This window comes from Papio anubis, chromosome 5 (assembly GCF_008728515.1).
Source record: "Papio anubis isolate 15944 chromosome 5, Panubis1.0, whole genome shotgun sequence".
NCBI lineage: Eukaryota > Metazoa > Chordata > Mammalia > Primates > Cercopithecidae > Papio > Papio anubis.
This window is the reverse complement of record NC_044980.1, coordinates 172,556,038-172,582,462: the sequence shown is the minus strand read 5'-3', so window position 1 is coordinate 172,582,462 and position 26,425 is coordinate 172,556,038. Positions and strand designations below refer to the sequence as shown.

At 40.9% G+C, this 26,425-nt stretch overlaps 1 protein-coding gene across 3 annotated transcripts in view; it reads left to right on the top strand.

The window, feature by feature from the left end:
• The window catches only part of RNF130 (ring finger protein 130), a 149,385-nt gene that overhangs the window by 63,126 nt on the left and 59,834 nt on the right, over positions 1-26,425 (top strand). For all 3 annotated transcript variants that reach the window (XM_009209710.3, XM_009209711.4, XM_003900635.5), the window contains exons 4-5: positions 24,106-24,177; positions 26,068-26,150. In XM_009209710.3, coding sequence (XP_009207974.2) covers positions 24,106-24,177; positions 26,068-26,150 — 155 coding nt within the window. The remainder of the gene's footprint in view (positions 1-24,105; positions 24,178-26,067; positions 26,151-26,425) is intronic.

Genomic DNA, 26,425 nt, shown 5'->3' with positions numbered 1-26,425 from the left:
CATACGTTGTAAATAACTTTCTAAACATAATAAAATGCTCACAATTGAGAACATTTTACGTGTGATATAAGAATCTAATGCTTTGGCTTTTCAGTTCATGGCTGAGTGTCTGTGGTTTGCTCTTCCTGGAAAACTGTCAGAATGCATCTAATTACTATCTATAGGTCTAGATAGTTCAGATTCCCACTGATGGTAAACTTAAATGTCACTGTTGAATTAAGTCAGTGATAGTTATTTTACACAAAAGGGTAGATGTTTGTTACCTTTATTTTGAATGAATGCTTAAGGATTTTCTGAAGCATGTAAAATGTTTACCAGTTACATGGTTAATATTGCACCTTTAATTTCGAAGTGGTCAAACTTTCTGAAGCAGAACGATGAAGCTTTCGTTTTACTCTTTAGGAGTGGGGCAGATGTAAAACATTCTGCAGCTTAATGGACACCTGAATGTAGAATGTGTTCTTAAAGCTTCCCAGTGAAAATGCATATGCTTTTTAAGGTCTTTAAAATTTGTAAAAGCTTCTTGCCATAACATGTGTATATAATATTGTTTCACTTTATAAATATCTCAGGGTTGCTGAAATGAAGTACACTCTTATTGCCTATTTTCATCATGAAAGGTCAGTGAGTAGCTAATTGGAGAATGCATTTGCCTGTCAGGGGAGTGTGGAAATACATGGAACATTCCTGCGTCAGAGAAAAGCTAAAACTTTGCATGAGTACAGTTAATCTTTGAAAAATGGTGGGTTCAAAAGGTTTTTTTTTTTGTTTTCTTCCAAATTGGGAGAGAAGAAGTATTGTATATACTGCCAAGATTTGTCCTACAGAAAAGGATTATATGACCCCAAAACAGACTACTTTTGTCATTTTGGATAGCGGAGTGAATTTTGTTCATTATGTTTCTTAAGGATTAACAATTCCAAAAGAACTGGAAAGGGGAAATAGATGTTTGAGCTGAGAAGTTATTATCTTACCAGTTTTTAAAAGATACTGAAGATAAACTCTGATACCTTCTTTTTAATGTCCTGCTATTTTGTAAATAAATAACACTTTTCATATACAGAGACTGTATTATATGCCTTCTAAATATTACATGTCAGAGGCTTAAGATCTGATTTTTTTTAAAGCACAAAATATGCTCTTAAGATCATGGTCTTTGGAAGATAATTCATTTCTATATCCTTTGGGGTTTAGCATGGGGCCTGGCACATCGCACTGCCTCAGTAAATATTTAAATGAATTCAAGAATGAGCTTACCTTCTGTTCGAATGACAGATGCAGTCAAAATACTGTGTGGTATAAGAGTTATTCTTTGGGGGCAGAATGATGTTACTCTCAGTGAGTCAAGGACACTTCACAGAGAAGGTAGGTAGTGACCTTGGAGCTGAATTTTAAAGGATGAATAAGACTTCATCAGATGGAGATGAAGGAGAGTCAGGCAAACGGATCATTTTCCACAGAGAGATGAAAGAGTTGAATGACTGGAACATCAGGAATAGTGGGCAGGAGCCTTGTGACTGTTGAACTGATATTAGATGAATAAATTGTCACTAGACTATGAAGGGCATGAATCACATAAGAAAGTTAGACTTTATTCTATAATCAGTACTGTTTTTTTGTTTTGTTTTGTGTTTTGGAGACAGAGTCTTGTTCTGTTGCCCAGGCTGGAGTACAATGGCTTGATAACAACTCACTGCAACCTCTGCCTCCCAGGTTCAGGCCATTCTCCTGCCTCAGCCTCCCGAGTAGCTGGAATTACAGGCACCCACCACCACATCCGACTAATTTTTGTATTTTTAGTAGAGACGGGGTTTTGCCATGTTGGCCAGGCTGGTTTCGAACTCCTGACCACAGGTGATCCGCCCGCCTTGGCCTCCCAAAGTGCTGGGATTACAGGTGTGAGCCACCATGCCAGGCCATCAGTACAGTTTTTTAGCAGTGGAGTGATATACGATTCTTTTCTGATGCAAGAGACTTAGGGAGAAGGAGCTATGAAAGGAGGAAATGTTGAAGAACAAAGGAAGATGATGTTAGTAAATTAAGGTTATGTAGAGAGGAGAGGAGTGATCCGGGCACAGGCAGATGGTTTCTTGGAAAAGAGTTAACAGATGCTTCTTTTGAGAAAAAAAATGGAAAAAAGTGGTGGTGAATGAATGAAGGAGGGTGAAGACTACAAGGCACTTTGCATTGGGGAAAGATTCTATACCTAGATTTCCCTAGTGTTTACCAGAAGAAAACCCTACTCTGTGCAGATACAGACTTACTCTAATTCTATGGGAGAGTTCTGATTACTGAATGGTGAAACCTGAGATGAATTTCATCAAAGTGACCTATCCTTAATATACTCTGAACCATCTGGCTTTGAACAAACTATTCCTGTTAGATTAAGCCGTATGAATTGTTTTAACTTGTTTTCTGCCAATTCAAACATTTTGCCACTTTGATTTCAAATATGAAATAGTGTTTACTGTTGCAGCTTTGACCAGATGAGATAAGATAATCTGGCCCCTAACAAACTCCTCAAGCTGTGTGCTATAGAAAGTCTTTTCAGCATTTTATAGTGGAGGAAGAACTGGAGTAGAAAGAATATCTATGGTCCTAGTCTGAATACTTTTAGTAACTTCAGACAGATCACCTCACCTCTTTCTGGGGCTTGGTTTTTCTCTTTTGTAAAATGATGCCTTTCTGTGGTTTTGTCATTTCTGACATTCTGTGTGTGATGAGGTGTAAATTTGAGGAGTTTTATTATTAAAGGATTAGGGCACAGTGTGAAGTACAGAGAATATCAGTAAGTGGGTAGCATGTTACGGGAAAATGCTTTGAAACTAGGGTTTGTACTTAGTTCAGTGAGTCTCAAACTTTAGTATACAAAAGAATCATGTGAGAGCTCCTTTTGGGGGCGGGAGCACTTTTTAAAATTGCAAATTTCCAAGATCTTTCCTCCCCTTAATTCAGCAAGTCTGGATAGGGCCTACTTACCAGCTTTTGATGTGGGCAAATTATTTAATCTCTGCCTCAATCTCCTCTTCTGTAAAATGGGATAATACAGTTCTTTTCCCATAAAATGATTGTGACAATAACATGAGTCAGTACTTGTGAAGGGCTTAGAACAGTACCTAGCACATGGTATGTACCGAATAAACCTTAGTTAGTATCAATTTTATTATTATACATTATTAAGCATTCAAGGTAGATTTAATGCATCTGTCCCATGGACCACACCTTGAAAAACAGTGGCTTAATGGCATGGAATTTAGGTGAAGGTAAGAGACCTTAATAAAAAGCGATCTTCATGAAAGAATTTTGCACCTCATCTTAGGTACTTGAGAGTTAGCAGGATGCAGATAGACTTAGAATGAAAAATTATTTTTTAAAAATAGTGGCTTTTAGACAGATTCCAGTAAGAGATCAGATTATACACACATACATAGACACTGACACCTGTCACAGGTTTACCTGTCACAAAGTGATGGGAAATGTTGAAGAGCTGATTAAAAACTCAAAGGATAATTCAGAAGAAGGTAGTAATACTGAAGCTCAGTCCAAAGAGAAATCACAGTGAAGGTATCGGCGTTAATACCTAACACAGAGAAGAGCTATTTTGTCCTTTTGCTGTAAGAGGTGTTCAAAGTTCAGAGGTGGAAAATATGATATATCTAAATATTTGTACGTCTCTGATTAGATACTCTACATGCATTCACATCAGCTTGCTGAAGACTGAACTGCCGCCACCAGCACCTGCTCTCTGCTTTTGGCTATTCCATAATGCAGTGTGAGGCAGGCACTCTCACACGGCTCGTCAGCGAGCCAGAAGTCTGGGGGCACCTCTCCTCAAACCCCCCTCTTCGTGCGTGCCTCCGTGTCAGTCATGAGGTTCTGTTGGTTTTACCTGCTAAATCTTTCTTGACTTTGTGGTCTTCTTTCTTTCCCTACTGCTGCTTGCCTAGTTCAGGCTCTTCTTGTCTCTGAAATGTTAGAGACCCTACCTGGGCCTCCTGTGGAGGGAAGATGGTCGTTCTCCAAGCCTCAGACAGCATCAGGAGCTTTTCTGTTCAAAAGTCTCCGGTAGCATTCTGATCTGAACAACATGGAAGCAGTGAGATTCTTGTAAAATCTCCTCAAATTCCTTAATAATAATAATAATAACCCAGATCTGAGTTACCTTAGGAAAATGACCCATTCGAAATCCTCAGAACTTGTCCTCCTCACAAAAAAAGCCTGAACAATAAATAAACAACTTAATGAAAATAACAGAGGGAGAGTACAGAAGTGCATCCGAGGAATGACAGAAGCTCTGAGAGCGCAGACGTCTCAGGTAGCCACAGAGATAGCCACAGAGAGATGGGAAGGAAACGCTGGGCCTCTACTGTCCCATCCTCTAACCAGGATCAGCTGGGAACCAGGAAGAACTCACTGTGGTGAGGAGGTAAGTGAGAGGATCCCAGCAGCCCCTTCAACACTGTGGGTACCTGCAGACCTCACCACTGGGGTTCCCACCAGTCCTCACGGACACTAAACCCAGCTGAGTCCACCTGGCTGTGCACCCCACAGAGAAGGAGCTAGCACCGTGCCCCAACCCCGGCAGCCCACACAGCTGCTGTGCAATACCATCTTGGAATTGGAGCTGTGACTGAAGTGTGTCTCGCTCCAGGGGCGAGTAGTCATGGCTCCCCTTTGTCCCTGAGGCTAAGCTGCCACCAAACCACCCCAGCACAGTGGCCCTACGTCTCTAAGCTGAGCTGGGTGCAGCTGTTGGCTCTGTTCTTGAGGAGCCAAGCAGAGATGGAGCCACTCCACCTATCCTTTCCCGCACAGATTTGGACGGGAGCTGAAGCAGTATCCTGCGTTTTGGGAAAACAGTACCTTGAACACTCAGAGCAATCATGCCTCCCCAGTGCCTCAGTTGCAGCAGCGCCATGCATCCCAGGAAGTGGTGCATTGGCCCTCCAGAGTGATCAGACATCCCAGTACCTAAGCTGAAGCAGCTCCCAGCATCCCAGGGAAGTGGTGCCTGGCCCACCCAAAAGAGTATGCCCCCTGGGCCTGAGCTTATCCTTTGGGGAATTGATGTAACACTTATCCTTTGGGGAATTGATGCCTTGGCCAAACTGAGCTGTTGTGCATGCCAGGAATGAGCTGATGTAGTACACCATGTCCCAAAGAAATAGAGCAGTGACTGAGCTGAGACACGTTGCCCTTACAGGCCACAGAACTTTAGTACCCTGCTTGCTTGAACCTGCGCTAGTCTTCAAGAAGCTCAACTGCTTAGATAACCTTCCTCTTGGAGAGTGGAATTATCACTGTGCTATCCCCCCCTCCCATGCTGGGTCCATACAACAGCTCTGCTCCCCTAAGCTGGGATGCTTGCTGTCATTGCACTGGACTTCACAGATCTAAGATACTGCTGGGCCCTGCCATCCCAGGGTCTATAGTCAATAGTGTATGGTGCTTCATTCCGTGGGACCCTAGTTGCCACTGAGCCCTGCTGGCTCGTGTTCCTGAATTGCAGCCAGACCCTTGACGCAAACTTCCAGAATGCCCCTTCTACCTAGTCAGGCCAGTGTTACGCCCTAACTCCCAGGGATAGAGTCACAGCCACAATGTAGACCCTTAGGTCCAAGCTACTAGTGAGTACCTCACAGTCACAGATCCTGACCATGTAGGTAACATATATCCTACTTTGCCACAGGTGCCACAAATAGGTTTGTGAGACTGAGCCTAGGACATGGTCCCATAGTCATTCTGAGCACCTGCTCCTGGAATCCAGTGCTGCTGCAGCTGCTTATAGGTAACATCAGACTTCACACCAACAGGGATCACTTTGGCTAAGTCTCCTCATTGTGGGGAAAGCAAGAATAGTAGGTCCTCAAAGGCCTTTGAAAGGATAACAACTTACACCACTGCCACAAACATCCACAGCCTATACCACTGAGGCACCCATGGGTACTGCTGATGTTGAATTCAGCTGAAACTGCACAAACACTGTACCACTGCACCTATCCAGAAACATAGTCACCGCACCCTTCCCAACTGGCACACTAAGACTAAACTGTAGGTGAAAATCTTTCTTCAGGAGAACCACTCTAGAAAATTTGAAAGAAGTGATTGCTCCACCAGATACACAGACATCAACACAGGGACACAAGAAACATGAAATAAGGAAATATGATGCCATCAAAGGAACCTAATTCCCTAGTAACACACTACTATGGGAAAAACCTCAATGAATTGCCAGAAAAGGAATTCAAAATTATGATCATATGGAAACTCAGAGAGATACAAGAAAACATGTATAGACATCAACAGAGTTGGGGAAACAGTTCACAATGTGAACAGGAAATCGAACAAAAGAGAAGAAAGAATCAAGTCCTTCAGCTAAAGAATTCAGTGAATGAAAATAAACACACAATGAAAAATTTCAACAGCAAACTCAATCATACGTAAAAATCTCTCAACGTGAAGGTAGGTTATTTGAAATTAACAAGTCAGAGACAAAAAAAGAAATAAGAATGAAAAATAATGAAGCACGCCTACAAAACTTATGGAACATTAGGCAAGCAGATATTTGTATTATGGGTGTTCCAGAAGGAGAGAAGGGGAAAGGCATTAAAAGTCTATTTAATAAAATCTGAAAAATTCCTAAGTCTATGGAGATATATGGACACCAGATCCAGGTAACCCAGTGGTTCCCAAAGAGTAAATCTGAAAACATCCTCCCTGTGTCACATTATAGTCAAATTGTCAAGAGTGAAAGAGTTCACAAAACAGCAAGAGTACAGCATTAAGTCACATAAGGGAATCCCTATTAGACTAAAAACAGATTTTTCTACAGAAATCTTACAGCCCAGGAGAGAATGGAATGATAGAATTAAAGTGCTTAAAGCAGAAAATTGCTAGCCAAGAAAGAATACTGTGTCCCTCAAAGCCATCCTTCAGAAATGGGGGTGAAATAGACAAAAAGTGAGAAAGTTATACATCTTGAGAGAGTTTTATATCTGGAAAAGATAGTATTCACTACCAGGAAGACATGCAAGAGGGTGAAACTCACTGGTAGAGAGCAGATGCACAAAGGAGAAAGAAAGGAATCAAATCTTAGCACTACAGTAAACCACCAAAGCTTAATGATAAACAATAGCAGAGAACCAAAGTAACAAAGGATGTATGAAACAACCAGAAGGCAATTAAAAATTGACAGGAATAAGTCCTCACTTACCAGTAATAACCTTGGATGTAAGCAAATTAAATTTCACCACTTAAAAGACATAAACTGGTGAAATGAAATCTTTAAAAACCGTAACACAGTCATGTGCTACCTACAAGAAACTCACTTCACGTCTTTCTTCTTTTTTCTTTTTATTTTTTTGAGACAAAGTCTTGCTTTGTCTCCCCGGCTGGAGTGCAGTGGTGCGGTCTCGGCTCACTGCAACCTCTGCCTCCTGGTTTCAAACAATTCTCCTGCCTCAGCCTCCTGAATAAATTACAGGTGCCCACCACGATCCCTGGTTAATTTTTGTATTTTTAGAGAGATGAGGTTTCACCGTGTTGGCCAGGCTGGTCTCGAACTCCTGACCTCAGGTGATCCGCCCACCTCAGTTTCCCAAAGTGCTGGGGAAACACCATGCCCGGCCAACTCACTTCACTTCTAAAGGCACATATAGGCTAAAAATGAAAGGGTGCAAAAAAGATATTCCATGCAAAGGGACATAAAAACTCAGCAGGAGTGGCTATACTTGTATCAGATAAAAACAGGCAGGGCACTGTGGCTCACACTTGTAATCCCAGCACTTTTGGAGGCCAAGGCAGGCGGATCACTTGAGGCCAGGAGTTTGAGACCAGCCTGGCCAACACGGCAAAACCGTCTCTACTAAAAATACAAAAGTCAGCCAGACATGGTGATGCACACCTGTTATCCCAGCTACTCGGGAGGCTGAGGCAGAGAATCACTTGAACCTGGGAGGCAGAGGCTGCAGTGAGCTGAAATCACACCACTGCACTCTAACCTGGGCGACAAAGCGATACTCCATCTCAAAAAAATAAAGAAACATTGGATTTAAACTGCACTTTAGACCAAATGGAAGTAACACATTTACAATATATTTCATACAACAGCTGCAAAATACACATTGTTTTCATCACCAGTATTCTGCAAGATTGGCCACATGTTAAGCCACAAAACAAGTCTCAACAAAATTAAAAGATTTGAGATCAGCTGGACTCAGTTTTGCTTGCATGTAGTCCCAGCTACTAGGGCAGGTAAGGCAGAAAGGATCTCATGAGTCCATGAGTTCGAGACCAGCCTGGGCAATATAGTCAGATAGTGTTTCTTAATTTTAAAAACCTTTTAAAAATTAAAATCATATGAAGGATCTTTTCTGACCACAAATGGAATAAAGGTGGAAATCAGTAACAATAGAAACTTTTGGAATTGTACAAATACATGGAAATTTACAAACATGCTCCTAAACAACCAATGGATCAATGAGTAAATTAGGAAGGAAACTTTAAAATTTCTTCAATAAAATGAAAATAACATACCAAAACCTATGGGATATAGCAAAAGCAGTTTGAAGAGGGAAGTTCATAGCAATTGACACCTACATCAAAACAACAGAAAGTTTTGCAATAAGCAATCTAATGATGCATCTCAAGAATTACAGAAGCAAAAACAGGCCGAGCAGAGTGGCTCATGCCTGTAATCCCAGCACTTTGGGAGGCCAAGGTAGGCGGATCATGAGGTCGAGATCGAGACCATCCTGGCCAACATGGTGAAACCCCGTCTCTACTAAAAATACAAAAAGTAGCTGGGCATGGTGGCGCACACCTGTAGTCTCAGCTACTCGGGAGGCTGAGGCAGGAGAATTGCTTGAACCCAGGAGGCAGAGGTTGCAGAGAGCCGAGATCATGCCACTGCACTCCATCCTGGTTGACAGAGCGAGACTCTGTCTCAAAGAAAAAAGTGAAAACAAAGCAAACCCAAAATCAGAAGAAGCAAAAATAATAATAATAATAATGATAGTAATGAAATTCAAATCAGGAATAAGCAAAATCAAGACTAAAGGGTCAGGCATGGTGGCTCATGCCTGTAATCCCAGCACTTTGGGAGGCCAAGGCGGTCTGATTGCTTGAGTCCAGGAGTTCAAGACCAACCTGGGCAACATGGCAAAACCCCATCTCTAGAAATAAAAATACAAACATAAGCCAGGCGTGTTGGTGTGCACCTGTAATCCCAGCTACTCAGGAGGCTGGATGGAAGAATCACTTGAGCCCAGGAGGCAGAGGTTGCAGTGAGCCAATCTGCACTCCAGCCTGGGCAACAGAGCAAGACCCTGTCTCCAAAAGAATTAAAATTTTAAAAAAGACTAAAACAATACAGATGATCAGTGAAATAAAAATATTTGAAAAAATAAAACTGACAAACCACTAGTAAATTTTCCCACACACATATACCAACATAAAATCAAAAGGAAATAGAAAACCTGATCAAACAGAGCAGTTAAGGGTAATGAGAGTGAATCTGTAATTAAAAGTCTCCCATTAAAGTCCAGCACTTCATTTCTTTATTGCAGAATTCTACCAAACATTTAAAGAAGAGCTAATTCCAGTTCTTCTTATACTCTTCCAGAAAATTGAAGAGAAGAGGCCGGGTGCGGTAACTCGCGCCTGTAATCCCAGCACTTTGGGAGGCCAAGCAGGCGGATCATGAGGTCAGGAGATCAAGACCATCCTAGCTAACACAGTGAAACCCTGTCTCTACTAAAAATACGAAAAATTAGCTGGATGTGGTGGCGGGCACCTGTAGTCCCAGCTACTTGGGAGGCTGAGGCAAGAGAAAGACGTGAACCCAGGAGGCGGAGTTTGCAGTGAGCGGAGATTGCGCCACTGCACTCCAGCCTGGGCGACAGAGCAAGACTCCATCTCAAAATAAGTAAATTAATTAGTTAATTAATTAAAAAAAAAAAAAACAAAATTGAAAAGAAGGGAACTCTTCTGAACTCAGTCCACAAGGCCAGCATTACCCTAATAGCAATACCATATGAGGATGCAACAAAATAAAAACATAGACGAGTATCCTTGATGAACATAAATTTTTAAACCCCCAACGAAATACCAGCAAACTGAATCCAGCAGCACATTGAAAAGAGCATTCATGATGAACAAGTGGGATTTATCCCAGGGAATACAAGGATGGTTCAACATATGCAAATCCATAAATGTGATGCATCACATCAATAGAATGAAGAACAAAAAAAACGTGGTAATGCCAGTAGATGCAGAAAATGCATTTGATAGGTGGCTTCATGATATAAACTCTTAACAAGTTAGGTATAGAAAGAACATACTTCAACACAATAAAGCCGTATATGACTTACAACTAACATCATACTGAATGTGGAAAAGCAGAAAATGTTTCCACTAAGATGTGGAAAAACACAGGATGCCCACTTTCACCACTTCTATTTAACATGTTATTTACTGGAAGTTCTTTTAGGACTAATAAATAAAGTTGCAGAATACAAAATTAACATACAGAAATCAGTCCCATGTATATACACCAACAATTAAGTCACTGAAAAATAAATCAAGAAGTTCATCTTATTTACAATAGCCACCAAAAAATAATAAAATAACCAGGAATAAATTTAATCAAAGAGGAGAAAAGTGTCTGCAAGGAAAACTGTAAAACGCTGATGACAGAAATTGAAGAGAGAACAAAAAATAGACATCCCTTGTTCATGGATAGGAATAATTAATATTGTGAAAATGACAATAACTATCAGAAATGACCTGCAGATTGAATGTAATCCCTATCAAAATGCCAGTGATATTATTCACAGAAATAGAAAACACAGTCTTTGTATGGGTTTTTCCCCCAGAGCCAGCAGATTAGAGGCTTTTCCAGCATGCCTAACCCACTTGGAAAAAGCAAAATAGTGTGCACGTAGTCACATCATTAACTTTTATCCAAGAAGGAGCACAGGAATTAAACAGAACATTTCAGACACTGGGAAAGAGAAAATTCGGAGACAGTTCTCCTGGCAGAGTCTGGCTAAAAACTGAGAAAATCCCCAATACAGGAGATGGGGAGTGAGTGTCCTCTGCAGTTCATCTTCCCATTGGGGAGTTGTACAATCCAGGCCACAGGAGAGCACCTTGAGCCTCCCAAGCCCTCGATCTTACTTAGGGAGTAGCTGAGAGACATTGAGAAGGAACAACCTGGGATGCATCTCATGCATTTTCCCAAACCTGGTGGCTGATAAGAGGACTCCATTCTCAATCCTAGCTTATGGCAAGCTGTATGGGAATCCTATGACCTAGCAGCAGCAGCATCTGTTAGCATTGTAAAGTCTCATGCCAGGATTGGAACACTGGGTCTTTGGTTGGAAAGGGGCCCACACAGCCAGAAATGATAAATGAGTACAGCTTGGGCCTCCAGCTTCGGGCACCAGAATTGGACCCCTGCACCCCCATCATGGGACTGGAGCAGGAGATTTGCCTGAGAGGTATGGTTTTGGCCCCAGTAGCAAGTTTTACTGCGTAAGGCAGCTTTGCTGACTGAAGGCTTTGTATGGTCTCTCTGATTCCTGTGGTTGGGATGAGGAAATGAGTCCCAGTGGTTCTGGAGAGTGAGAGAGAGGCAGGTCCCATACTGTTTGCCTGGTTTTAACAGCCGGTTTGCCTTTGCCTTCCTGTGTAGGGACACTGGTGCAGTGTCAGTTGCTCTGATCTTTGCCTAGGCATTTCTGCAGGGTCTGGCAATTGTCCCTAGATCCCTGTCAGAGCCAGTGGTTGTGCCTGCTATTGGGAGACCAAATGGCTGTCTTGCCCAGTCCAGCTCTACCCAGCTTCACCTCTCCCCACCAGTCCCCTCCTCTTCCCCAAGGCTGAGTGTAAGACCCAAACCACTGAGCTTTCCCTGGTCCATCCCATTGCATGGGACACTTAAGTACTTCTCCTGGTTAACAAAGATAAGTTATAAACCGTACTGTTACAACTGCAACCAGCTCTGACCTGCAGCTACCACCTGCTGACCTGAGGTTGACCTACACAGCCCATTACAACATCTGCTTACACAAGTACACAGCACTTGGGAACAAGAAAAGCTTCTCATGACTTCTGTTACCACCATTGCTCATGCCACCCCAGCTTCTCAGGAGGTTATGAGCCAGCTCACCCACCCAATACACCACTGTTATAACCAGCATGTGAGAAATCCACCACACTAAGGTTGTTTCTATCCAAGGAAATCATAGAGTATTTGCTACTGAACACACCCAGAAGCGAAGTCAAACAGTCCTACTCAAATTACATCATAGTAACATCCTCAGGATTAAAAAATGTGCAGTCCAACAACAAATTCAAAAATAAGGACAAGCAATTATTTGTGCAGATGTGAAGAAATCGATATAATACTATAGGAAGATGAAAAAGATAGTATGACACCCCCCCCAAAAAATACAGTAATTCTCCAACAACGGATCCTTAAATCCTCAAAATGTCAAATAATATGGGTTTTTTATTTTAAAAACAGCTCCTGGAAATGAAATGTTCATCGAAGGAGTTACAAAATACATTTGAAAGCTTTAACCATGATTTAGACCAGGAGTTCCCAACAGTGATCTAGACCGTGGGTACTGGTCTATGGCCTGTTAGGAACCAGGACACACAGCAGGAGCTGAGCATCAGGTGAGTGACTGAAGCTTCATCTGTATTTACAGTCACTCTGCATTGCTGGCATTACTGCGTGAGCTCCGCCTCCTCTCAGATCAGGGGTGGCGTTAGATTCTCATAGGAGTATGAAGCCTATTGTGAACTGTACGTGCAAGGCATCTAGGTTGAGTGTTCCTCATGAGAATCTAATGCCTAATGATCTCTCACTGTCTCCCATCTCTCCCAGATGGGACCATGTACTTGTGGGGGAACAAGCTCAGGGCTCCCACTGATTCTACATTATGGTGAGTTGTATAGTTATTTCATTATATATTACAATTTAATAATAATAGAAATAAAGTGCACAATAAATGTAATGCATTTGAATCATCCTGAAGCCATCCCCTACCCTCCAGTCTGTGGAAAAATTGTCTTCCACAAAACCTGTCCCTGGTGCCAGAAAGGTTGGGGGGATCACTGAACTAGATCAGGTAGAAGAAAAACATCTCACAACTTGACGACAAGTGTTTTGGATGAATCTGGTTGCACAAAAATACAGAAAAGAAAGACTTTAAGATAACAAATAAAGCCTCCAAGAAGCATGGACTATATAAAGCAACTAAATTTTGAATCATTGGTGTTTCAGAGGAAGAAGAAAAAAGCAAGGAGTTTAGAAAACTTATTTAAGGAAGTAATGGATGAAAACAACTTCCTTAGTTTAGCAAGACATGTAGTCATTCAGATACAAGAGGCACAAAGATTAACAACAGGCAAACACATTGCAAAAGGACTTCACCATGACCATATAGTCATCAGATTGCTTAAAGTCAGTGTGAAGGAAAAAATTCTAAAATCAACAAGAGAAAAACACCTAGTCACCTATAAAGGAAGCTCCATCAGACAAACAACAGACATTCTCAGCAGATAGGGAAAGATATGCTACACAAGCCAGAAGAGAATGGAATGCTATTTTCAAAGTGCTACAAGGAGAAAAATTTTCATCCAGCTAGAATAAACTTCGTAAATGAAGGAGAAATCAGGTCTTTCTGAGACAAGCAAACACTAAGAGAATTCATCACCACTGGACTAATACTATAGGAAATGCTCAAAGGAGTCCCAAACATGGAAACAAAAGGTTGATATTCGCCATCATAAAAACACATGAAAGTATAAAATTCACAAGTCTCATAAAACAGTTACATGAAGAAGAGAAAGGAACCAGCTGGCACCATGACAGAACTCCATGAAACTACAAAGACAGAAGAAAAAATAAAGAATTTAGAAAACAGCTGGATAACAATATATTTCAGGAACAAAATGTCATATATCATTGTTAACTTTGAACCTAAATGGATTAAATGCTCCACTTAAAAGATACAGCCTGGCTGAATGGATTTTTAAAAATGACACAACTGTGTGATACCTAGACACACAGATAGACTGAAAGTGCAGGGATAGAGAAAGATATGCTACACAAACAGAAAGCAAAAGCAAGTAGGAATAGCTATTCTTCTGTCAGATAAAACAGACATTATGTAAAAAAGTTAAAAAGACAATATAAATAAGATAATAGTGAAGGAATCAATTCTGCAGGAGGATATGACAATTCAAAATATTTATACAGCCAACACCATGGCACTCATAAATAAGTAAAGCTAGTATTACTAGCCCTCAAGGGATAGATACACTCCAATACAATAATGATTGGGAAATTCAGTACCCTGCTGATATGGTTTGGCTGTGTTCCCACCCAAATCTCATCTTGAATTATAGTTCCCATAATCCCCATGTGTCATGTGAGGGACCCGGTGGGAGGTAATTGAACCATGGGGGCGGTTAACTCCATGCTGTTCTTGTGATAGAGAGTGAGTTCTCACAAGATCTGATGGGATGGTTTTATAAGCGTCTGGCATTTCCCCTGCTGGCACTCATTCTCTCTCTTGCTGCCCTGTGAAGTGGTGCCTTCTGCTATGATTGTAAGTTTCCAGAGGCCTTAGCCATGCAGAACTGAATTGATTAAACCTCTTTTCTTTATAAATTACCCAGTCTGGGGTATTTCCTCATAGCAGCATAAAAACAAACTAATACACCTGCTGTCAGCATTGGACAGATTATCTAGACAGAAATTAACAGAATACATTGAATTTGAACTGTACTATGTACCAAATGGGTGTAACAGACATTTACAGAACACTGTATCAGATTGCTGCAGAATACACATTTTCCTCAACATATGTAACATTCCTTAGAAACACTATAAATTAGACTACAAAACAAGTCTCAACAAATTTTTAAAAATAGAAATCATATCATGCGTCTTAGAACACAGTGGAATAAAGCTGAATAACCAGACGCACTTTGGAAATAGTATCTACATGGAAACTAAACAACATGATCTCTAACTACCATACGGTTGACGAACATATTAAGAAAGATATTTCTTAAGTTCTTGAAATAAATGAAAATGGAAATAAAACATACCAAAATCTACAAGATAAAGCAAAAGCAGTGCTAAGAGGGAAGTGTTTATATCAATGAATGCCTAAATCAAACGATTAGAAATATTTCAAATGAAGAGCCTGGTTATGCACCTCAAGGAACTGGAAAAGCAAGAGTAAACCAAACTCAAAATTGGTAGAATGAAAGAAATAATAAAGATCAGCATAGAACTAAATGAAATAGAGACTAAAAACACAATACGAAGGATCAACACAATGAAAAGTTGTTTTTTTAAATAGATAAATGGCTAAAAGACCAAGAATAAAAGAAGCCTCAAATCAGAAATGAAAAAGGAGACATTACAACTGAAACCAACAAAATACAAAGGATCATCAGAGGTTTGTGAAGAACTGGACACTAACATACTGGAAAACCTAGAGCAAATGGATGCATTCCTAGCCACATGCAATCTGCCAACATTGAACCAAGAAGAAACAGAAAGCATGAACAGAGCAATAAATAGTAATGACCCCTCGACAAAAAACCCAGGACCAGATGGCTTTACTGCCAAATCCCATCAAATTTATAAAGGATAATTAATGTCAGTTCTTCTGAAACTATTTCAGAAAATGAAAGAAGAGAGAATTCTTTCTAACTTATTCTACCAGACCCAGATTATTCCAATATTAAAACCAGGCAAGGGCACAATGAAATAAGAAAACGGCAGGCCAATGTCCTTGAACATAGACACAAAAATCCTCAACCCAGTTCGAAGCAAAGTGAACCCAACAACACATCAAAAAGATAACACAGCAATATAATGTGGGATTTGTCCCAGGGATGGATGTTTTGGCATATGCAAGTCAATAATCGTGATGTATCACATCAACAGAATAAAGGAACAACAAATACCATATTCTCAATAGACACAGAAAAGGCATTTGATAAAATTCAACACTTCGCAAATTAGGTATAGAAGGAACATACTTCAAAATAATGAAGGATATACAAGACCCACAGCTAACATCATATTGATTAGGAAAAGCTGAAAGACTTTCCTTTAAGAACTAGTTCAAGGCAAGGATGCCCACTTCTACCTACCACCCTCCTATTCCACATAGTACTGGAAGTCATAGCCGGAGCAATCAGAGCATAGAAAGAAAGAAAAGGTGGCCAAGCTTGGTGGCTCACACCTGTCATTGCAGCACTTTGGGAGACCAAGGTGGGCGGATCACTTGAGCCCAGTAGTTCAAGACCAGCCTGAGTAATGTGAGGAGACCCCTTTCTCCACAAGAAATACAGAAATTAGCCAGCTGTGGTGGTGTGTGCCTATAGTCCCAGATATTCAGGAGGCTGAGGCAGGAGGATCGATTGAGCCCAGAAGGTCCAGGGTGCAGTGAGCCATGATCACGCCACTACACTCCAGCCTGGGTGACAGAGTAGGGACCCTGTCTCTAAGAAAAAAAATAGAAGAAAGAAAGATAGGAAGGGAGGGAGGGAGGAAAGGAAAGGGAGGAAGGGGCATCCGTATCGTAAAGAGAGTATTATCTCCCTTTTCAGGTTATGTGACCATATGTAGAAAAAAAACAAAAGAGTTCACCAAAAACTCATAAACCTGATAAATTCAGTAAAGTTGGAGGATACAAAGTTTGTGTACAAAAGTTAGTATCATTTCTATACGCCAGTAACAAACTAGATAATAAGGAAGTCAAGAAAGCAATCCTATTTACAAGTCACATAAAAATAAAATACATAAGAATAATAAATTTAACCAAGGAATATTCTCAAACACTGATGAAAGAAATTGAAGAGATCACACAAAAGTGGAAAAAGGTATGTCATCATATTTAAAATATATGTAGATACTAGTCTATTTTATCATTTACTATCATAAAATATACAAAGATCCATTGTAAAAAGTTAACAATTATTAAAACACACACAAATACAAGGTACCAGTCACAGTTGAAAGAAATGTAAACTGTGTTAAATCGTAACTGCATAAAATTAACGGTAGTATGTACTGTATTAATGGAACAGTTTCATAGCCACCTGTTGCTATTGTGATCGCAGGTGTTGCCAGTATCCACTTAAAATGTCATGTGACATACCCTTATGAGCAGTTTTTCCCTCCAGTAGGCTGATTATTGCAGTAAAAGTGATCTCTTGCAGTTCTCACGTAGTTTTCATTGTATTTAGTGCAATTTCATGAACCTTGAATATGACACCATGGGACCTGTATGAGGTGCCATAGTGATGCTAGAAATGCTCCCAAGAAGCAGAGAGAAGTCATGACATTACAAGAAGAAGTTGTATTGCTTGATACGTACCATAGAGAGAGGTCTTCATTCAGCACAGGTGCTGCCATTTCACAAGGAATGACTTAGCATATCATTTAAAACACACAAGAGAACAGAAAAAGCTACTCATGAAGCCATTGCAATAGCTACACCAACAGGCACAAAAACAGTATACTTTTTGCTAAATGCCTTTTGCAGCTTTTATTTGGGTGCAGGATTTCTATAAGGAAGGCATACCTATAGTATCCAATGTGATTTGAGGAAAAGCAAAGCAAAGGATATAGAGCTAGAGAATTTAATGGCAGCAAAGGTTGGTTTGAAAAGTTTAGAAAGAGATTTGTCTTTAAAAATGACAAGATAACAGGAGAACTAGCTTTTGACAAGAAATAGCAGTCAAGTCAGATTCCCAGATTTCATTAAGAAAATCATTGAGGAGAAAGGTTATTTTTCTCAACGGATTTTTAATGTTGATGAAAGTGCCCTATTTGGAGGGGGAAATGCCACAAAGGACATTTAGTAGTAAGGAAGAGAAGAGAGAACTAAGACTTTAGGCATTTGTTTTGTGCAAATGCAGTCAGGTCTATGATCAAGACTGCCCTTATTGATAAAGCTACTAAACCCCAGCCTAGAAGGGAAATTATAAATACCATCCATCAGGTTTTTTTTTTTTTTTTTTTTTTTTTTTTTTTGAGACGGAGTCTCGCTCTGTCGCCCAGGCTGGAGTGCAGTGGCCGGATCTCAGCTCACTGCAAGCTCTGCCTCCCGGGTTCACGCCATTCTCCGGCCTCAGCCTCCCGAGTAGCTGGGACTACAGGCGCCCGCCACCTCGCCCAGCTAGTTTTTTGTATTTCTTAATAGAGACGGGGTTTCACCGTGTTAGTCAGGATGGTCTCGATCTCCTGACCTCGTGATCCGCCCGTCTCGGCCTCCCAAAGTGCTGGGATTACAGGCTTGAGCCACTGCGCCCGGCCCCATCAGGTTTTAATTGCACAACAGGGAGGACCGAATAGTGGGAACTCTTTCTGAATTGGTTTTATCAGTGCTTTGTCCCTGAAATTAGGAAGTACCTTGCCAGGGTAGGACTGCCTTTTAACGTGTTTTTGATATTGGAACATGCCCCTGGACACCCAGAACCCCATGAATTCAATACTGAAGGCTTCAGAGAGGTCTTCTCGACCCCAGACATGCCTTGAATTCAGCCTCTAGAGCAGGGGGTCATAAGGACCCATACGGCTTAGTACACACAGTATGCTACGTAAAGCATTTAATGCTATAGAATAGAATCCAGATAAAACATCATGAAAGTCTGGAAAGATTGCACTGTTGAAGATGTCATTATTATTATAGGAAGTGCCATGAAAGTCTAAACAAAAGATTTCTATGGGAGAAAACTGTGTTCAGGCATTGTATATCAGTTCACAGGATTTATGATAGAGCCAGTCAAGGAAATCATGAAGCAGATTGTAGATATGACAAAAAAAAATCAGGGTGTAAAGGGTTTCAAGATAAGGATGTTGGAGAAGTTCAAGAACAAATAGATACTACACCAGAGTAATTAATAGGAGATGACTTGCTGGAGATGGTTGCTTCCGTGTTGTTCAAGGGGCAGCTGTGATAACAGTATCAAACCAACTATAGGTTGAGTACCCTTTATCCAAAATGCTTTGGACCAGAAGTTTTTCAGATTCTGGAATATTTGCATTATACTTACCGTTTCGGCATACAAAATCCAAAATTCTGAAATTCAAAATGCTGTAGTGAGCATTTCCATTAAGTTTCATGTTGGCACTGACAGTGTTTCATACTTTGGAGCATTTCAGATTTTGATTTCAAATGCTTAACTTATACAGAAAGTGGAAAAGGCAGGAATACCTCCAATTTCATTGTATGGCACCAGTATCATTCCTAATACCAAAACTAGACAGAAATACTACAAAACAAAACTACAGACCAGTTCCCCTCTTGAACGTAGGTGCAAAAATTCCAAACAAAAATTTAGCAAATTATATTCAACACTATGTATACGTTCATCATGACTAGGTGGTGTTTACTCCCGGAATGTAAGTTTCATTTAACATTCAAAAATTAATGTATTATTACCATATTAGCAGGCCAAAAAAGTTAAAACTGTATGATCTCAGTAGATGGAGAGAAGATATTTGCCAAAGTCCAACATCGATTCCTGATTTTAAAACTTTCCTCAAACTATTAGGGGCATGTATGAAAAACTGACAGCTACCATTATATTTAATGGGGAACAACTAAATTCTTTTTCTAACATTAGGAACAAGAGAAGCGTGTGTCCTCTGGTCACTTCAGTGTCTGCGTTGTTCTTTAGATTCTAGTCAGCACAGTAAATAAAAAGGAAAAGAAGTAAAAGGCATCCATTGTGGAAATGTAGAAGTAAGCTGCCTTCCTTTACAGACATTATTTTCTCTAGAAATTTAGTGTAGAAAATATGTTGGAATCGGCCGGGCGCGGTGGCTCAAGCCTGTAATCCCAGCACTTTGGGAGGCCGAGCCGGGCGGATCACGAGGTCAGGAGATCGAGACCATCCTGGCTAACACAGTGAAACCCCGTTCTCTACTAAAAAATACAAAAAAATAGCCGGGCGAGGTGGCGGGCGCCTGTAGTCCCAGCTATAGGGAGGCTGAGGCAGGAGAATGCCGCAAACCCGGGAGGCGGAGCTTGCAGTGAGCTGAGATCCGGCCACTGCACTCCAGCCTGGGCGACAGTGCGAGACTCCCTCTAAAAAAAAAAAAAAAAAAAGAAAGAAAATATGTTGGAATCTATGAAAAAGACCAACAGATTTAACAAGGTTCCATGATAAAAGATCAATGTAAAAGAATTAATTTTATTTCTGTATACGAGTAATGAAGAATTGGTTTTTAAAAATGCATTTTCATCAAGCAGATGGTGGACACCTGTAGTCCCAGCTACTTGTGAGGCTGGGGTGGAAGATTATTTGAACCCAGGAGTTTGAGTCCAGCCTGGGCAACATAACAAGACCACATCTCTAAGAAAGTTAAATTTTAAGAAATCCCATTTTCTATAGCATCAACAAATAGGAAATTCTTAACAGTAAATCTGACAAAATATGCAATATGCCCTATATAGTGAAAACTAACTATTGCTGAGAGAAATTAATCAGCTAAGTAGGTAGAGAGACACATACACGGTGTGGAGTGGAAAACTTCATGTTATTAAGATGCCCATTCTCCCCAAGTGGATGTGTACATTCAGCACAATCTCATTGTAAATCCCTGATGTCTTTTATCATAGAGATGGACAGGCTGATCCTGAAGTTCATATGGGAGCGCAAAATATCGAGAAAAACCACAAGGATGTTAGAATAGAAAGGAAATGTGGGATGGTTAACACCACCTAATTTCAGACCTGTTACAAAGCTTCAGAAATCAGGACAGGATTGTCTTTCCTTAATGGTGAATAGATGCGTGGTGTCCGCACATAGACCCACACATTTATGTACAATTGATTTTTGACAGATTTGGAAAGGTGATTCTGTGGAGAATGGACAACCTTTCCAGCAAATGATTCTAGACCAATTGTATGTCCATATGCCAAAAAAAAAAAAGAATCATCTGTGCCTGACAGAATACACAGAATGAGTCAGAACCGTAAATACCAAGTATAAAACCATAAAACTTCTAGAAGAGAAAACAGGGAGATGTCTTTGTAACCCTGAAATAGGCAAAGATTCCTTAATATGATACTAGAGCACCATCTACCAAATGAAAAAATGATTGACTTCATCAAAATTACCATAAAGTGAGGGAAATACAAGCAAAAGGATTTTTAGCTGGTGTATGTAATGTTCCCTCAAAAGTCAGTAATAGAAAACAACTCAGAAATACAGGCAAAAAACATGAACGGACACTTCACCAGAGACAGTGTACATATGGCTGGTAAGTACAGGAAAAGATGGTCAACATCATTACAATAGGGAGATGCAGATTAAAACTGTAAGGAGGCTGGGTGCTGTGGCTCACACCTGTAATCTCAGCATTTTGGGAAGCCAGAGCGAGAGGATTGCTTGAGCCAATAAGCTTGATACCAGCCTGGGCAACATAGTGAGACCTCGTCTCTACAAAAATAAAAATAAAAAAATTATTTGGGCATGGTGGTGCACCCCTGTACTTCCTGCTATTCAGGAGGCTGAAGCAGGAGAATCACTTGAGTGAGCCCCAGAGGTCGAGGCTGCAGTGAGCTGTGTTTGCACCACTGTACTCCAATCTGGGAGACAGAGCAAGACCTTGTCTCGGAAAAAAACAAAAACAAACCAACAAAAAAAAACCCACAAAAACTCACCATACCAAGTGTTGGTGAGAATGTGGAGGAACTATTATAGTTGCACGTTGCTGGTGCAAATGTAAAATAGTATGCTCAGTTTGGAAAACACTTTGGCAGTCTCTTAAATAAAAGTCAGATACCTGTCAGGTGAGCCCATCTTTCTACTTGTTGTGTTTACCTCAGGAAAAAAGAAAGCATATGTCCATGCAAAGAATTGCACAGTCTTCATACAACTAAAGAATATTGTTGTCAGCTTTTCAGTACAGCCAAAAACTGGACCACAATGCAGATGTCCCATCAACAGGTGAAAGGATATTGTGGGCCATCTCTTCAGTGGGATACTAGATAACATTAGAAAGGAGTTAACTGTTGAAACATGCACCAAGGTGGATTAATCTCAAGACAATCATGCTGAGTGAAAGAAGCCTACACGCAGTGGTACATACTGTATCTATTCCATTTATATAAAATTCCTGAAGTTGTAAACTGCTATAGCAAAAAGTAGATCATGGAGGGATGGGGTGGCGGGAGGAGGGAATTAAGAAGGGGCGCAAAGAAATTTGGGGATGTGATCGATGCACTGTCTTAATTGTAGCTAGGTTTTCATAGGTCATGAAAACAAAAGTGTAGATTTCATATGCAACTTCAAAGTGTAACTTTAAATATATGTCAAGGTGTAGATTTTAAATATATGCAGTCTATTTTACGTCAAATCTATCTCCATAAGGCGGTTTAAAAACAGCGTGATAGAGGGAACTCATAGATTAGGCTTCGAAGACAGAGCAGCCACACGCAGTGTGTGGATTTTATATCTCGATTCAAACAAGCCAGCTACTTAAAGACATTCTGTAAACACCTAGGGAACTTGTAGTGTAGTGTGAGTATTGGATAATGTTGATTAATCATTGTTACTTTTGTTAGGAAAGATAATGGCATCTAACAAAAGCCCGTATCTATTAGAGGTGCTTAGTGAGAATTTTATGGCTGAAATGATGGGATGCTTACGATATGCTTCAGAATCATCTAACACAATAAAGAGGGGAAACAGATAAACACTAGAAGTAAAATTCTGGTAACTGAAGCCGGATGCTAGATACATAGGGAAGGCTTTATTATTAAATTATTCTCTGTTCTTTTGTGTATTTAAAACTTTCCCCTACATTTTTTCTTACATGTTTGTATGGGTTTTTAACATTCTTAAGGTCTCTGTTGTTTTGGTGCCCCTCGCTCCGTCAGGAGCAGCATCTGCCTTCCCTGCAGTGTAGGGCACGGATGTGTCTAGAGGGACCGTCTCCCTGATGTGCCAGGGACAGTCTTGGTTTGTGCCCCGTGTCCCAGTGTGAATGTTCTAGGGCCCTCTGATTCACAAAGCTTTTCTAATTTGAACAGGAAAGCAGATGCTCTCCTTAGTTTTCTTCACATACCTGTTCTTTACACCTATTTATCTTTACCAGATAATGACTTTGCCCGGAACCTCCTCCTATCCCTACACCCGGAACCGCCTCCTAACCCTATGCCTTTCCCATCTCACCCCTTCCCAGTCTTAACCCAGGCCTCGACTCCTCAAGACCTTCCTTGATGTTCCTCCCCTGCCTCGCCCCACCCCTCCTAGTCACCTCCTCTGTGCTGCCACCTGGCCCTGGGCATGCTTGAGGGTTCACCATTAATGTAACTGTTCCCAGTTCAGTGAGCTTTTCAAGGGTAGGGATCACCATCTCTTCATCTTTGGGTTGTTGGTGCCAAGCAGTGCTAGCAGCATCTGGGAGAATGTTGCATAAATCCAGCCCTGGAGATCCTCTGACCTCACCCTTAGAGGTAATGAAAACAGCTCAACCCTGGAAGGTAAATACACCTTCCTAGGATGACAGAGGATAGTATAGTAGAGCCAGAAGTAGAGCTGTGACGCGTTCCTTCTCTTCACGCTTGATGATGTGATAAGCAATTTCAAGGAGCAATCAGGGTTTCCCTTTTCTAAGACAGCATTTACACACCTCATGGTGATCATTCCTTGAGCAGACTCCAAAAGCCATTAGAGCAGCTGGAGTGGCTCTGGAGTGTACAAGAAGTGGGTTTGATAATGCTGTGATATTTCAAATGTTTATTCAACACAAAATGCAGCAATTATGACACCTGACTTTTTTACTGCTGGAGAATTGAAGACCTATATTTCTAGGGAGTTTGACCTAACAGGGTGCTCTAACACTTTTTATTATTCAACCAGAATGCTGAATCTGTGGCACAGCCACCAGTTTTTCTATCTAAAGAAAATTTTTATCATTCTCTTATATGTAGGACATGGAGAGGAATGTAGTAAAATGGAGACTTTATACTTTTAATTGCTTAGAAATAAAGTACGTCATTCAGAGACCTTACACTTAATATCTGTTTTTATTTGCAATTTTCACAGCGTCGTCTTGGAGATGCAGCTAAGAAAGCCATCAGTAAATTGACAACCAGGACAGTAAAGAAGGGTGACAAGGTACTGTAATGAACTAACTTTAGCACTGTAAAAATAATCAAACAGTTTTGTTTTTGTTTGGTGGGAGAGGACACACCCTAATTGTTTACATTTCATTTGTTAGATTTTCTCCCAACTATACTACCTAATGCTTTATTTTAAACTACTTTCTTACAGTAACTCTAGCTGTGTTTTCCTACAGAGTTTTCTTCTGCTAAAACCTAGCATACATTTTCAGAGAATTCTAGTGGGACCATTTGTGCGTTAAAAAGCCAGGAGATGTGTGTTTTCTTCCTATACTTCCTGGGACTTTGCTGTGTCTCTTGTTTTATTTTTTCACTAATTACATGGAGAATTGAAGACCTGTATTTCTAGGGAGTTTCACCTAAAAAGGGGCTCTCTTTACAATGGGTCGAGCAGTTTGAAAGGAGAGCAAAGTGTGTCAGGGTCATCGCTGGTGGCTTGGAGGACCGGGGAGAGAGGCAGTGTCAGAGTGTGTCAGGGTCATCGCTGGTGGCTTGGAGGACCGGGGAGAGAGGCGGTGTCAGGCTGCTGTGGTGGAGACCTCTGACTGACATCCCCCTCTCAGAGCTCTAGTTACGGTAGAGCCCTGCTTCTCCGCTAGAAGGACACAGCTGCACCTTAGTGCTGCCCCTACATTCAGAGTGTTCAAGGTTTTCTAGAATGGGAAAAAGGAATCTCAGAAGGCATGAAACCAAAACTGTCTCCTGCCCCACACCCAATTCTAATATTTAAGCACAGAGTTGTGCCTGGAAGAATAATTTCATATGATTCTCTGTCTTCCTAAGTTTTACCAGTTTCTTGGACTTTACCCATTGTATTCCCATTGCCTTGATACCACCGTATCTAGTTGCCTTTGAAACAACTTCAGAAGGTGGAGACATTCTTAGTGAACTTTATTGTGCACCAAGGAAACAGAAAAGGGGGGAAATCACTCAAGAAAATATAAGTAGCATCAAAACAGCTTGCATTTCAGTGGCAGAGGAGTGGTAACCAGTGTAACAGTGTAAATGTGTTCTTGGCCTGGTGGCCTCAGCTGCCACATTAGGATGAAATTCCCTGGAGCGGATTTAACCTACCCATCTTCCATTGTATCCCAGGGCAGCACAGTTATTTCCTTTAATTATTAAAGCCAATTCATCTTAGTTTGCACCTGCTAGACCTGGCAAGAGTTGTCCACTGAGTTTCAGTCCAAGTGACAATGACATGGCAAACAGTCTGTTTTCCTGGCTTATGGCGTGTTTTGTTTTATGACAACTTTTGCAAAACCCCTTCTCAGTCCTAGGAGGAAGGAATTCAATTAATTTGGTGTCTAAATACCTGGCTGACTCTTTCTCACTCTTGATGAAGACCAAGTATTGAATTGAGCCAGTGACTCTTCTCCATCGCCAATCTGTGACCAGATTCACAGCTCCCATTCTTGGGGTGGGTTTCTAGACAGCAGTCTGCTGGGACTTGACTCACCATCTTTCCTGTCTGTACTTAGGTGTGTCTTTAAGTGAGCATCCTGGTGAGCTTCCAGACTGTCAAACATAGCAGTGAAACCTCTTCAGACCAATCAGTAGTACAGGGGCAATGAGGGATGGGGAGATCATGATGGTCCAAGCTGATTCTAACCTTGAAAAAATTAGAATTACGACTTAATTTTTGTAAGACATATCATAAACAGAATTAATACAGATTGTTAAAATTTTAAAAACAAAATAGATTGGCTTAGACATAATTTGGGCCAATATAGTTAGGCAAATAAAAACAAATTAATTTTAATAATTTTTCACTTTATAACACTTGCTTACCATAGTAGCCACAGAAAGATTCTGAGCTGAATCGCATCCCAGCCATTTGTCTACTTGCAGCATCTGACTTTTGTTTCTGTACTTTTCATTTTAGGAAACTGACCCAGACTTTGATCATTGCGCAGTCTGCATAGAGAGCTATAAGCAGAATGATGTCGTCCGAATTCTCCCCTGCAAGTATGTCAACTTCATTTGTTTGAAAAAGAATGATATTAATGTGCTTTGTATGCCTCCTTTTCAGAGTGGGCATCTCCCTTGCTTTTGAGTGCCCCCCACCCCGTGGCTTTCTGGAGGCCACGTCCGCTGTGCGTTGCTGGCCATGGGGCTGCGGCCGACAGGGAGTGGTGCTGCTCAGCAGGTGCAGGCTGCACAGCCTTCCTAGGTGTAGCCAGTATGCGACGTGCACGCGGCCTCCGGACTCCCCAGACACAGCCTAGGAGTGTTGAGGTTGA